Here is a 14,117-nt window from a genome sequence, read left to right on the forward strand (position 1 = left end):
TTCCGCTGAGAAATTTTCAATATACTGTACGATTACATTCCTGCATAATTTGGCTCACTTATGAAATTTTTTTGTCGTTTTTCTGAAGTGTCTTCAAATTAAAAGAAAAAAAATGTGTGGTGATGTTAAATGCAGATTACAGTGGCAGAGCAGCTGGTATCTGGGAGGGCTTTGCTTAGTGTCTATGCATTTTGTTGAGCCTTGCCTTGAGTGGAGACTGCCAGTGAACGTCTTAACGGTGGCCACTCTTGCAGACATCCGAGACACCGGTGCCAAACCCGTGATGGTCTACATACACGGCGGCTCTTACATGGAGGGTACGGGGAACATGATCGACGGCAGCGTTCTGGCCAGCTACGGCAACGTCATCGTCATAACGCTGAACTACAGGGTCGGAGTCTTGGGTAAGTGCGGCCTCTTTCTCTCCAAGCTTCTGAGGCAAGAGAAGCAGTTTTGCTTCATGGTATTGGTGCATCCTGGGGTGTTGTGGTGTGTGAAGCAGATGTCCCCATTGGGACGTCTCTAGAGAGTGTCGATTCTGTGATTTTGCTCTTTAAGAATCATTTCAAGTCTTTACTTTGTTTAATTTAAAACATAATAAGACCCCACGTATTTATTTTAACGTAAATTACTGTATGAATACATTTTGAGATGAGGGAGAAACACAGAGTAGGAGGGTATTACTGAGTGTGGAGAGTGATCCAGTGAGAGATAAATCTCATCACTGAATCCATGGAAACGGCTGCAGCAAAACAAAATGGAGCTGGTCATATCATCGCAAAGCACATGTCACTGCAACTCCACTGCCTCTATAAATCAAATTTGCATGCTCAGTTATGTGGATTGTTTTCCCTTCTTAGTCCCCGTAGTCTCTAAATGTCAAACATAAGTTGTAAAATGGATGAAAGTGGATTGTACATTAGTATTATCGCCTGAAATAAAACAAGCCTTCCCACAGTTTAGATTTTAAGCACTTACACTGACGCCAATGTTGCATTTTTTCCCTCAAAGTCAAACTTTATATTTTGCATTACTGCACATTATTATTTCCATGCCAAAGGTCTGGCCCTGTCCAGCAGAAGTGCAGTTGGATCTGTCTTGGTCTTCCTATGACTTTCTCTTTTCATTATGTTTCATTTATTCAAGCAACTACAAAACTTCTGTTAAGTACAACTGAATGAAGTAGTGCTCATTTAAATACAGTACATTGACCAGATTTTGTCTGTTTGATAAACATAAGGTCTTGCTTTCATCAGTATGTATGTCTTAAGGGAAATAAGTCTTCCCATATGAAGACTGTTTCATTTAAAGGTGCATTATTTTTTCAGAAAGAATTAGAAGTTTAACATGTGGTAAACACAGTTATGATTGTAGTTCTGCAGTTATGACTGTTTAATTTTGCAACATTCAGCCATTTTGATGAGTAAAAAGGCAGTCTCTAGGCAGGAAATCACAGAATTCATTATTAAGATTATCAGAAAAGTTTTTCTGTTAGCATCCCTGCAATATGACAAATGTTTCACCATCATTATTCCAAACTGAGGCTTTGCGCTCAATTTTAAACGTACAAAATGTGAACATTCTGTGTCATTCAGGTTTTAAGGGAAAGAAAGAGACAATAGTGTGGAGTCTTTGAGGGGATGTAACAGAATAGAGATAAACTCCATTCCAGACGTACTTCATCTTGGCTTCTTTTATACTGTCCGTATATGATTTTCGCTTACAATGCATAAATTTAAGATTGTTACACACACACACACATACGCACACACACACACACACACGCATACAGGTTTATAATTATATCTTTGTGGGGACTCTCCATTCATTTCTATGGGGAAAACGCTAATCCCAACATGACAACCTTATCTCCTACCCAGCCCTAACCTTAAAACTGAAAAATGGTCCCCACATCGTCAAAAATAACAGGTTTTATTACATTGTGGGGAACATTTGGTTCCCACGATATAATATAAACCTAATCCACACACACACACACACCAGACACAGACACACACACACCTATTTAAATGGGGACCTTCCATTCATTTCTATGGGAAAAACCCTAAATGACCTTGTCATTTGGTCAGGTCTAGCCTAAGCTCAGGATGTCCAGTCAGTGTGCCTGTGTGGTTTAGATATCTCTGTGACTGCCCAGTGCCATTTTCGTTTTCTCTACATTCTCATCCGCTCAACTTGAAAAAGTATCTTTGTCTATAAGCACCGCTTAACACAAAAATTAGCTCTGATGATCTTCTTCTCTCCTTTCAAATAAGCAATAATAAATAGTCATCATTGACAATTTCATTCTACCATTTCCAGGTAAGACCTCACAGTGAATCCCTTTGACTAAGGTCTTCCTAGTAGAATTGTATCATATTGTATATAGAGGAACCTTCTATGTACTAAATCACACATACAGTTTCCATTTGAGCAAAGTGCTCCAAGGAGAAAAAACATTAACATAATTTTACCCCCATCAAGTCGTAGAAGAAAGAAATGTTGTATAATAATCTTCATTGTTATGCTGTGGTTTTAATAGCATTGCCTTGGGATTGTATTATTTAAAGTCTACAGAGGTGGAAATGATGACTTTAAGTAATCAAACACAATACAGCTTTTTTGTGGATGATGCAGTTCTTAAATTAAAAGACCCTAAGAGTCAATTTCTACCTTTTTAATGTAGCTTGGATGTGACTACATTTGGGATATTAAGATTCAGTTGAAATATTGTGGATATAATTAAATATGATAAATCATCAGTAATATAGGCTTGATATCATGTGGAATGGAATATAATTTTGTTCTGCTGGCCTTTTTTGGGAAGGCTATTCCATCCAAATTCTCTTTTTGGTGGATTCACCAAACCCAAAGAACAGATTTGATTCGATTATATGTACTGCCCAGACCTTGTTTGTGTTCTGTCCGTGTCTGTGATCGATTGAAAATCTATGTTACAGCTTTTTGTCCTTAAGGATCTTACAAGAAAACTCGATTTACATTCAAAGCAAGATTTACAATTTATAGCCTAAAAAATTTCAATAAATAATACAACACCATTGGAAGAAGGAGAAGTTTTCTCTTCTTTTTTAATTAGGCAGCTTAAAAGGTTGACAAAAAATAATTGAAGCTGAGAGAATTAGACAAGATAATGAATAGAGAATGAAAGTAGACAAGGCAACTGTATCGATGCTCACTGACACTAATACAGGTCTCCATTTTCTCTCAACAATCTTGACAATGCATTAATAATAAAACAAAAACTGAAATGTACAGATAATGACTGTGTGGTACTTCATCTGGCTTTGTTAACTGTTTGAATAAATCATAGAGTTGTTTATTTTTCATCCTGATTAGGCAGTGAGGATAGAGTTTATTAAAATGGAGAGATTATCTGTGTATGTTAATGTAAAATTCTTTGTCTGAGTAACTCTTTGAATTTCATGCATTTAGTAATAAAAAGATCCGGGTTAGAAATACACTAAAGGTAAAAAAAAAAGAACCAAGAATTGTAAAACACAGTTTTTACCTGAACTACAGATATTCTATTGATGTTTCTCATAAATTGTAACGGTGGGTTTCATAGTCATTTAAATTTTAATAGCAATTAATTGTTTCGTCACGTTGCAAAGAGCCATTTTCCCTATTTGGAATTTTTCATACATACAGACCAGCAGTCTCTCCATATTCAGAAGAACTGGAATTCATTACAGGTTTAATATTCAATTAGGAATGGTGGAAGACCAGAAGGTTTTCCCTTGAGGACAACATAACCAAATGGGGAGTGATTACTAGGGGTGATGTTACTTCCAAATCAGCAGGTGTGACTGGTTTGAGTCTTAGGCCCAGTGAATTCAGTTTGTTTACAAAAGGCCAGCCTTGTTTGTTACTGGTCCATTGATCGGTGTATGCATGAAAATGGCAAGAATGAGGCCCCATTGCAGTGTTTCTTTAATGATGTGTAATGAGTCCTAGGCAAAGGGGAGTATCTTGTATCACTGCTCTTTACAAATATAATTACTCATTCACTATCTAGAGCACGTCAATTTCCTAGTCCTATGGGGAAGACTTAATTACTGCTTCCAACTGCACTGAGAATTAATAAGGTCTTCTTCTATTGCCAAAAAACAAGGTGAGACTTCCTTGTGGAACCAGCTGTTATGCCAAGTATTGTTTTGTGGATTTGTTCGATCTTATGTTAAGATCAGTCTTTTGGCTAAATTCAGATAGCCCGTATTTTATAATTTATGTCCAACTGCATCTGTAATATCGAGCTATAATAATTGGATATCATTATCTCATTTCATTGCTGTCTTATCAATTTTGACTTGGCAGAAATAATTATATAAGTAGATGATTGAATTTTTCTTATGATTAACCTTACAAAAATAATCCTAGACCAGGGTAATTACCTACACATATATATAGGAGATTCCGCTGCCCTTTTGGAAAGGGAAAATATGGACCCAGTACATTTTGAAATGGCTCTAAATTGATGTTGACTACCAAGGTCATTGCAGAGATTGCAATATCATTAAACTGTAGATTTATAAAAAATGATTATGTATAAACTTTAATTAAAATAAGGATGGGGTGAGCAGATGCAGTAGGCTGAGAATCCTTTATCACACTTTTATGATTGCAAAAGCCTTGTTACAAGTACACTCAGAGGTTGAGAAAAGAAAAAAAAACTGTCCATTGCTTCATTATTCTGTTTATAGGAGAAGATTCTTTGTGTACGTTTATGTTACTCCCTTTATGTGATTGGTCAGTTGATTCTATGTGTTGTGTGTTTATAGTATTTTTGGAGTACTGTTCATTTAGCTGCCTGGAGCCCAGGTGCATATAATACCGTTACTACACCTCCTTTCCTCCTCACTCATCCCCCCGACGATTTTCTCAGCTTCATCTGAAGGATCTCCTCGGCTCCTGTCTCTCAGAACGCGTTCCAGTCCTCAGCATCTGTTCTGTCTGCTCTCTAAGGGTGTCACTTAACTTCTGCGATGTGAATCTTTCCCGAGACTGCACATCTGGAGTGAGTTTTCACCCTGTACAGTCTCCCCAGCATGTCCTCCATACCAGCCATGTTTTCTTTATCGATACATACAGCATGTCCCAGTGGGCTGTCCTCACCATCACAATTAATGAGACGGGCCTTGGGATTTTGAGTCATGATAACGACACATAATAGCGTGGCACCTTAATTTCCATTTTTCTCTGTTTCTACTGTACTGTAGGAGGCATTCTGTGTTTGCACTGTAATATAATGTGATGTTGTTAGGTGTTGTCTTCATTCCCGCCCTCCATTCCAGCCACACAAAGAGGGAAAAAGGAACAAATAGCCTGATAGAAATGAAAATGAATAACAGTCTGGGCGCCCACTGTCTGCCATTTCCATGCTGGAAGCTGAGCCAGAGCGTTTTTTGGCTCAGTTGGCGTTCGGATGAATCCATCCAAATCAAGCGGCTGGGTAGAAAAACATTTATTCATCCTATTAATGTCAGGGAGCCAATGGCTTAAGTAATGGCTTCCGTGCTCTGCTCCTCCACAGTCTGCATCCCGGACTGGCCGTTCCTCTCGCCACAACGTGTCGTTCAGGTGCAGATGGCCCACTCCATCCCCCTGTTTGCTTGGGGACCCTTCACTGCACCGAGGGCTCTGTTCTCACAGCCATAGGGGGGAAGTTAACATTTGTCTGTGCCTCGTTTTGAACATGCCCACAAATTATTTTCCTTTGGTAGTCATTTTATGTTTTGTTTTTTTTTTCCTTCATGTAATTATTCCTTCACCTGCCAGGTAACATGTCTGATTTTTGGACAAATGGTTCTTCCCAAAAAGAGAATCTTAATGGAGCATTGAGGAGACTTTGACTTGGTACATTAATGCCAAACACATTTTTTGCATTGTTGCTTCCTGAGCACACTGTATAAATTAAAGTACACCCTCTCATTGTTTAGCGACTGAATTCTGTTACAACTTCCAGATCGTTAAGCAAAATGGTCATCAAGTGAAAATCACAATAGCATAGGCGTGACCGTGACTGTGCTTCATGCTGCAAAGGTCACTGGTTGCTGCCATCTCATTCATATAAAGTTCTCATATAGTTATTCTCACTCTAACGTAAGGCATCAGACATATATACAAAAAGTTTGGTCGTAAATGTATTAATTAGAGCCATATTTGCGAATAGTTGCCAACCAAGATAGTCGCTAAATAAGGAGATGGTGTACAGTTTGTACAGCAATATATATTTAGGGACAAAAATTCTGGTATTATATTTGAATGTATTTTCAAACTAAAAATAAAGGGAAGTAGGTCTCTGTGCATGTCAGCTGATGAAAAAATAGCACGTTTTATCACCAGTGGAAGACTAGAATAAACTATGGAGCTACACTGCTGGTTCAGAGACGAGCACGCATCCACCTGCCAAGCGAGTTGCTTTTGTGCCTTGTTTCGTTTTCGTGGACTTCACAGGCACGAAACAAGGATGCGAACTGTCACGCTTCACAGACCACAGCCGTTGATTGTTCGCAAGTGTAGTTTAATACTTCTAAGGTAGCTTTTCATTGGGAGTGCAGTGCATAAATTATAGACCCCTTACTATTTTTGGAACATGCTGGACAGCACATCGAATAAGTAATCTTTCGATCCTGTGTTGTTGTTGTTGTTGTTCCATCATATTTCTTAGAGCATTCATTTAACTTCAATTAGCCACATTAGATATTCATCTGCTCTCCACGTAATTGGCGCTCGTGAAGCTGGAGGTTGATTAGAATGGAACGGTACACTTTGTGATTACTGTAGAACAGTGGACATCTCAAGTTGCCACTTTGGTCAGTTAGGTCTTATTAGGAGGATTTGATGGAAAACGCCAGTCGTGCTGGTGATGTGCAAAGTGATCACTGAGGTGAATAATCCGCCACTCAGCAACGAAGGATGTGTCTTTGCGGTGAGACCTGAGAAAGTATCATTACACTGCAGAGATTAAGGAACAGCCTGTCCTTCCTCTTGAAGACAATTCCCCAGGGCCTCCCAGGCTGCCACTAAATCCGGCAGCCACCCTCAAGTCCCCCCGTAGGAAATACCCCGGACACGGAGTGTGTCAGAATGCTTCAGTACTTCCGACCACGTCGCCCGTTTCACTCCTTCCTCTCATCTCATTAAAACCGTGGGCATATGTCCTGTGAGGCCAGGCACACGCGAAATTCACCTGCCTGGCTCATCCAATTATTTGAACAAATGATTGCTTTTAAAACTATATTAATTCTGCTAGGAAGAGTTTAGCTGGTAGTTCTCAATCCTGGGACTGGCGCATAATAGATAAGGTTAAGACGGCATAGCTGTGTGTTCACCTGTTCAAATTGACACCGGTGTCCATATTTGCACTTCTTCTGAACTTACCAAGAATAGACGACTGGGCTGTTCCAGACAGACTTTTGGCTCTCTGCTGAATTTAATCATTGAAATTGTTTGCATTCAAATGTATACTGACTCAAGTTGTTTTACCACCAGGCCAACATTTATGATTTTAGAAAGTCTTTTAAACTTCAGATTTGCTTCCTCATTTGTATTCAGTTTTATTTTTTACAGTTGCTCGGGAGATTCACCCATGATGATTCATTGCTGTTGACACGTTGGAGACAAAATGTATTGTTTTTTTTTTCTCGCTGCTCCTGCTTGTTTTGTTTCCCCTCTTACTTGAAATGCCCCATAGTCTTGTCCTTGAGGATTGTTTTTTTCTTCTTTGCATTGATTGGAAGAACAATGTAGTGGATGGTTGTCCCTTAGAGCAAATGCACAAATAGGTAGAACAACAGCCTTATCGCCTGGCATTCAGAACACCCCAGCGAATAAGAGCAAAGTGCATGACGTAAAACGTCTCAGAATGGAAAACCCAAAAGGAGACCCTTAATGCAGACAAATGTCAATCTTTCCTGGTGCCGTTCAGGGTGAAGTTGGGCAGCGGGTGAAGGACAGCCAGGGATATATTTGGTCAAGGAAGAAAGGATATTCTTGTCCGAAAAGATTTGTAGGAGCTGGACCACGAAATCTTGGCACTTCACTCTTTGAGACTAATCGTGGCAGAGCCCCACGGAAGGACTCGGGGTTGGCTGTCCTGCAGTGCACCGCCGACGTGAAAGGTGGGAGGGCGGGTAAATGCAGATGGAGAGGTGGGCATGCAAGCACAAGGAGCACCTGCAGATTCCGCCCGCTTTCACATAAGAGCTAGAGAGAAAATTGCCAGGGAGATGTTTCAGCTGAGCAGGGACCCATTTCAGGGATCAATATGCAAAAGAAATGCAGCAGGAGCAATTATGTAGTAAACAAGATGCTTCCTTATTATTGTCAGTAATTTTCAGAAGCGTCTAAGGAATAATCTAGCTGATGTCAGAAGAATTTACGAAATGTTGGTGTAAAGAACAGTTTAATGCTGAATAGATATTAGCTGTGTCATGTTAAATGCAGATATTTATGCATTTATGCACAATTTTAAATGTTACATTTCAGTACATATTTACCTTTTCATGCCTTAAATAGGGGGTGTTTTCCCACTCCTATTTTCCTACCATTTCACAATTGTGTACTTCTGATTTTTATCTCAGAAAATAATGACCGGTAATATTCATCAAAGCTGTTCAATTCCAATTTAATTCATCAATCTCAATAAAAGGAATTTAAGATTATCAACAGTAAACATGCAATATTGTCAAGATTTAGAAGTCGGAAGGTGTTAAGAAATAGCAGGAGAGGAAGCACAAATCTGGATGGCAGATTCAACAACAAAATAACCAGTGGGACCTGAAACCAGCTGGCTTGCTTTACTTGACCTGAAGCCAGTGAAAGGACACCAGAACTGGCATGATGTGCTTTTCAGCTCCAGCTACAACCATTGCTGCACAATCCTGCATTTTGCAAGCAGGATCATTACACATAATTTCACGACATCTGAAAATCTTTCTAATATTATTTTATGCTAAAATAATATTAAAATAATTTTGAAATCAAATCAACAGTAGTTTGCACAAAAAAACTAGTGGGGCTGAATGTTAGTCAGAGATTTTATTTGTTTGTATGGTTTGTTTGGAATATATTTTCCTTAAACAGAGACATGGCATTAAGAAAATATTTTCAGATTTTTTTAAAAAGGTATGGAAGATGGCATCTACATTTTGTCAGTGTTGTTGCAAGGTTTAGAATGGATTCTGTATTGTATCTTTTTTGATCTTAAATTTGAGGCGAAGTAGAAAGTTCTTTGCCAGCTGTAAGCAATGGGCAGGGCAAACTGGAGAGCCGTCTCTTTAATGCATTATATCAATAGCAACTACTGATACATACATCTGCTTCTATGGTGAAATGCTGCTTTAATTGTCAAAATTGTCAAATGTCAGCACCTTTTTTTGTTAGGCCTAATTAAATTGCATCGTGTGTATGGGCTACGTCACATACATTAGATAAAAATTGCACTGTTTTATTTTAAGAAAAGCTATTTTCAGTTCAATGTGAATATGTTTCAGAGAAGTACAAGGTTTAGACTTTATACTGCGCTTTACCGTGTTGTATGCTGTTATACAGAGTACGATGTACCAGTTATTATGGTGAAGGTGGACGCCAAGTGGAAGGAAGCTTTTGTGGACGTGATGCTGGCAGTCTGAAAGTGTTGGAAGCAGAGGGACCCAGAGCTTATGTTTCCTGGGAAGATGTAACTCCAGCATGTTTCACTGAAGACCTAATCTTACCCCCCCCCCCCCCCCCCCCCCATACACACACTCTAAGAGCTACAGTGGTTTAGAAGGCCAGTGGTTAATTTCTATTGATTAAAGGCTGTGTTGTAATATGCTTGTTTTATATTTTCCATCCATCAATCTTCCAACTGCTTATCCAATGCGAGATTGCAGAGGGCCCTGGAGTCCATCCCAGCCAGCACGGGGTACAAGTCTGGGGGGCCCCCAGGTCAACATGCCAGGCTGGGGGCCCCCGGGTCAACATGCCAGGCTGGGGGGCACCCAGGTCAACATGCCAGGCTGGGGGGCCCCCGGGTCAACATGCCAGGCTGGGGGGCCCCCGGGTCAACATGCCAGGCCATTTTTGTATTTCTGTTGTTTCTCCACTTGGTTCTTCCTACAAAATTGAGCAAAGTATTCCAAATGTGGTACAAACAAATCTAAATTGTGACAAGTGCAGCAAGGAAATAAATTTATTTATGGTGAAATGTGTCTTTCTGTCACATAGTTGACTTAATGTCACTTGTATACTTACATATTTCAGCTGTATGAGATGTCTCATGAGACAATTGTATTGGCCTATTAGCATATGTGTGTGTGTGTGTGTGTGTGTGTGTGGATTAGGTTTATATTATACCTTGGGGACAAAATGTCCCCCACAATGTGATCATAATCTGTTATTTTGACATTGTGGGGACCATTTCTCGGGTCCCCACAAAGATCTGTGAATGTAATAAAAAAAGAACTACTTATGGTTAAGGTTAGGACTGGATATAGGTTAAGGTCCTAATTAGTTTTCCCCACAGGAGAGTCCCCACAAAGATATAATTACAAACCTCTGTGTGTGTGTGTGTGTGTGTGTGTATACACACACTACTGAATGAGTCATATTTTGAAGAGCACTGAGTTTTCGTTTTGCTGATGCTTGTTTTGAGCACCTAAGATGGAGGAGGGCCTCTCAGACAGATCCAGCGTGAAGAGGCTTCTGAGAACAATGGGCCGACTTTGGCCCTGTGCCATGGGCTCCCTGACGCGCTGCCTCTTGCCCTTTTCTCTTTCTGACCACATGCTGTCGTGGTGACCTTTCCCATTAACCCTACTGTGTGTGCTTCTGTTATTTGAAGTGTATGGATTATTTAGGCCTCCCAACGGAGCAGGGATAGTGTATGAAGAGCAATTTGCAGGTAATATTTTATATCCTGCATAACTGTACTCGGAGCACTGTATCAGAATTACAGTTAGTGACAGAACATTAATCTTGTCTCAGTGCTTGTATGTACTTCTTGCAGGAGGGATTATTCTATTGACTGGCTGCATGACCGGGCTGCCATTTACAGGCGAGCGTGAGGTCACGAATCTTGCTGAGCAGGAGAGGACGGTTCAATTCGGAGTCTGTGCTGCCACTTAAGTTAAATGCACTTGGATGGAACTTTTATTTAACCCCTTTCAACCCTCCGGTCTTCAGGGCAATTTCCTGGGATGTGTGTTTCCTGGGTTAACTGTCCCATAAGGATTTCGAGCAGAATTTTATGTGAAACTCCCAGAATGCATCTGTAATGTACATGACGGGCAATACCAGTCTATGTAGTGCATGAAGGATAGATAGATAGATAGATAGATAGATAGATAGATTGAGTGATTGATTGATTTATTGATTGATTGATTGATTGTGTGGCAGTATTGGGGAGGATCTGTTTCCTTGTTACTCAACCCAGCCAGCCCTCTCTTGACGAGCCTCAACTGTGGCTCATCCTGAAGGGAGGATTAGACCGCATTTAAGCATACCTCTCCAGCTACTCAGGGGAGAGAGGGACCCAGGCTGGAGAGAAACTGTGACACGAACCTGGCTTGGTTTGTTTTCTTTTTACAATATGTAAACACGCACCAGTTGTGTACCCGCTCTTGCGTCCAAGGGAATGTTCCTGAGTCCCCCTCGGCACTGCAGGCAGGGTGGGGAGGTCTTGTCACCGGGCCTCTGCCACAATAGACAGATAGACAGGCAAGCAGACAGACAGACGGACAGACTTACTGACTGACTTTAATGCCTAAGGAGAAATTAAAGGGAAAACAATGCATGAATGGGACACAACTGATGCTTAACTAAGAAGCATCAGGCTGTTCTTCAGCTGTTAGTTTAATGATGAATTCTACAAGACATTTCAGATTCTAACCAATGTCACATTGCTGTATTGCCAGTTTCTGGAACCTCTGCGACGTTTCAGTATATTTAGCCTTAGGTGCACATTATTACGCACAGAAAGCAGTAAATTGATGCATGCCAGAACAGCTGTGCCTGATTTCATCAATTATTTGTACTTTCATGCTTTTTTTGTGCATGCAATGCCTTATAATGCTTGTGTCTGACTGCAAACCATCGTATGCTAATTTTCTTCTGAAATGAATAGGTTGATGGTTTATTAACTTACGAATAAATGCTTGACATCCGAGGGCATATATCTCAAAGACATACTGTAAGCGGAGCAACTAAAATGCATAGATATCTGATGTCTGAGGGTTCCTGAGAGGGTATGTGTTAAGGATAGGGCATGAATAACAGGGGCTATATGAAGCAGAATTTAATATTCTTCGATGTTAATTATGTAAATAATTATGCCACAATGGATGTTTGGAAGCTCCATGTAAATAGCTTGATTATTAATAGAATAATTGTTTTGGCAGCCATAGACTGCACATGTTGTGTTTTTATGGCATAAATCCAAAGAGACAATTCTAAACCTTTAAGAATGAATGGTTTTTCATCCAAAGATTATCCAATTCATATTTAGATTGCTTTTATGCTTTAACTGGAAAGATACAACACAATTTATAATGGATGGTAAGGAGCTGTTGGGGTGCCAAACCATCACAGGGCACACTCACACACCATTCACTCACACCTCAGTCACTCACACACCATTCACTCATACACCATTCACTCACACCTCAGTCACTCACACACCATTCACTCACAACTCAGTCACTCACACACCATTTACTCACACCTCAGTCACTCACACACCATTCACTCACACCTCAGTCACTCACACCTCAGTCAGTCACACACCATTCACTCATACACCATTCACTCACACCTCAGTCACTCACACACCATTCACTCACACCTCAGTCACTCACACACCATTCACTCACACCTCAGTCACTCACACACCATTCACTCATACACCATTCACTCACACTTGTACACCTACTGGCCAACTCCAATTCACTTCAGCATGTTTTTGGATTAGGGGATGGCGAGTACATGGAGGAAACCCCACGACAACATGGGGAGAACATGCAAACTCCACACACATGGAGCCTTGACTCGAACATGTTTATAGTGCTAATCACCGTGCCCCGCATTTTACAGTAAGTCACAATATACATTTTCACTCACCTAAACACAGCTGTATAATATAGATTCAGTCAACATACTATACAATCTGCTAGCCTTGACTGTCACGCCCGTCTCCGTCCGATCCTCCTGTGTGTCACGCCCTGTCATTATCCACGTGTGCTTCCCCAATCGTGCCCAGCTGTTCCTTGTTATTTTGGCTTGTCTTCTGTATTTAGTCCGCGTCTGAGTACGTTACCCCAGATCCGTCATTGATGTTTGTTGGTGTCTTGGTCCTGTCCACCCGAATAAACCCCGTTTGCCTGCATTCTCGGCTTGCCTCGCCTGCTTCCCGGCTCGCTCGCCCGCCCGATACAACATTGACAGTTCAGCTAAAACGGAATAATGATACCATTTAATCTCCAGCTCCGCTTATGTTCATCATTGCTCAGTGCAGAATTCTTGAGAAAACTTGGGGAAACAGTTGAACAGCCCAGCAATGTCCATACTGGTATAGTCAGTCAGTATTGTATTGTTTGGTGCTATTATTCACATGACAATATTCAGAATAGACAATTATTATTATTATTATTATTATTATTAACGAGGCAAGCTTAATATAAGTAACCTGAATGCACTTGCTCATGTATTGAAATATTTTGGCAAATTATTAGCAACAAGTATCTGCAGAGCCAGCCTGTTGCAGTCTCAGTTTTGCCCTTTCAGGGAAGATAAAGGCCTGATTTCCACACAGCTTAAGTGCAGAAAGGGAGCAGCAAACACGGGTTTAACCACTTTCCAGATAAAAATGAGAGCCAGCTCTAAGTAGTGCCGTTTTGAACCCTGTCACAATTTTGTGATTTCCTACTTCTCTGTCCTTTCTTATTTTTTGCTGCTATTTCTTGCCATTTCTTGCATCATGTAGGAATGAGAGACTTGTGCTTTTGTTTGCATTTCCCCCCTCTCACTTACTTGGATATGATCAGAGTTTTTTCTACAGCATGTATTTCATATACACTTCTACCAGCAGTACTAATGCAGCGTTCTTACATTTCCCTAAG

At 40.4% G+C, this 14,117-nt stretch overlaps 1 protein-coding gene across 3 annotated transcripts in view; it reads left to right on the forward strand.

Moving 5' to 3' along the window:
• Positions 1 to 14,117, forward strand: part of nlgn3a (neuroligin 3a) — a 162,426-nt gene that overhangs the window by 82,234 nt on the left and 66,075 nt on the right. For all 3 annotated transcript variants that reach the window (XM_023811574.2, XM_023811575.2, XM_023811576.2), the window contains one exon: positions 255 to 404. In XM_023811574.2, coding sequence (XP_023667342.1) covers positions 255 to 404 — 150 coding nt within the window. The remainder of the gene's footprint in view (positions 1 to 254; positions 405 to 14,117) is intronic.

The sequence above is a fragment of the Paramormyrops kingsleyae genome, chromosome 10, assembly GCF_048594095.1.
Source record: "Paramormyrops kingsleyae isolate MSU_618 chromosome 10, PKINGS_0.4, whole genome shotgun sequence".
In the NCBI taxonomy this organism is placed as follows: Eukaryota; Metazoa; Chordata; class Actinopteri; order Osteoglossiformes; family Mormyridae; genus Paramormyrops; species Paramormyrops kingsleyae.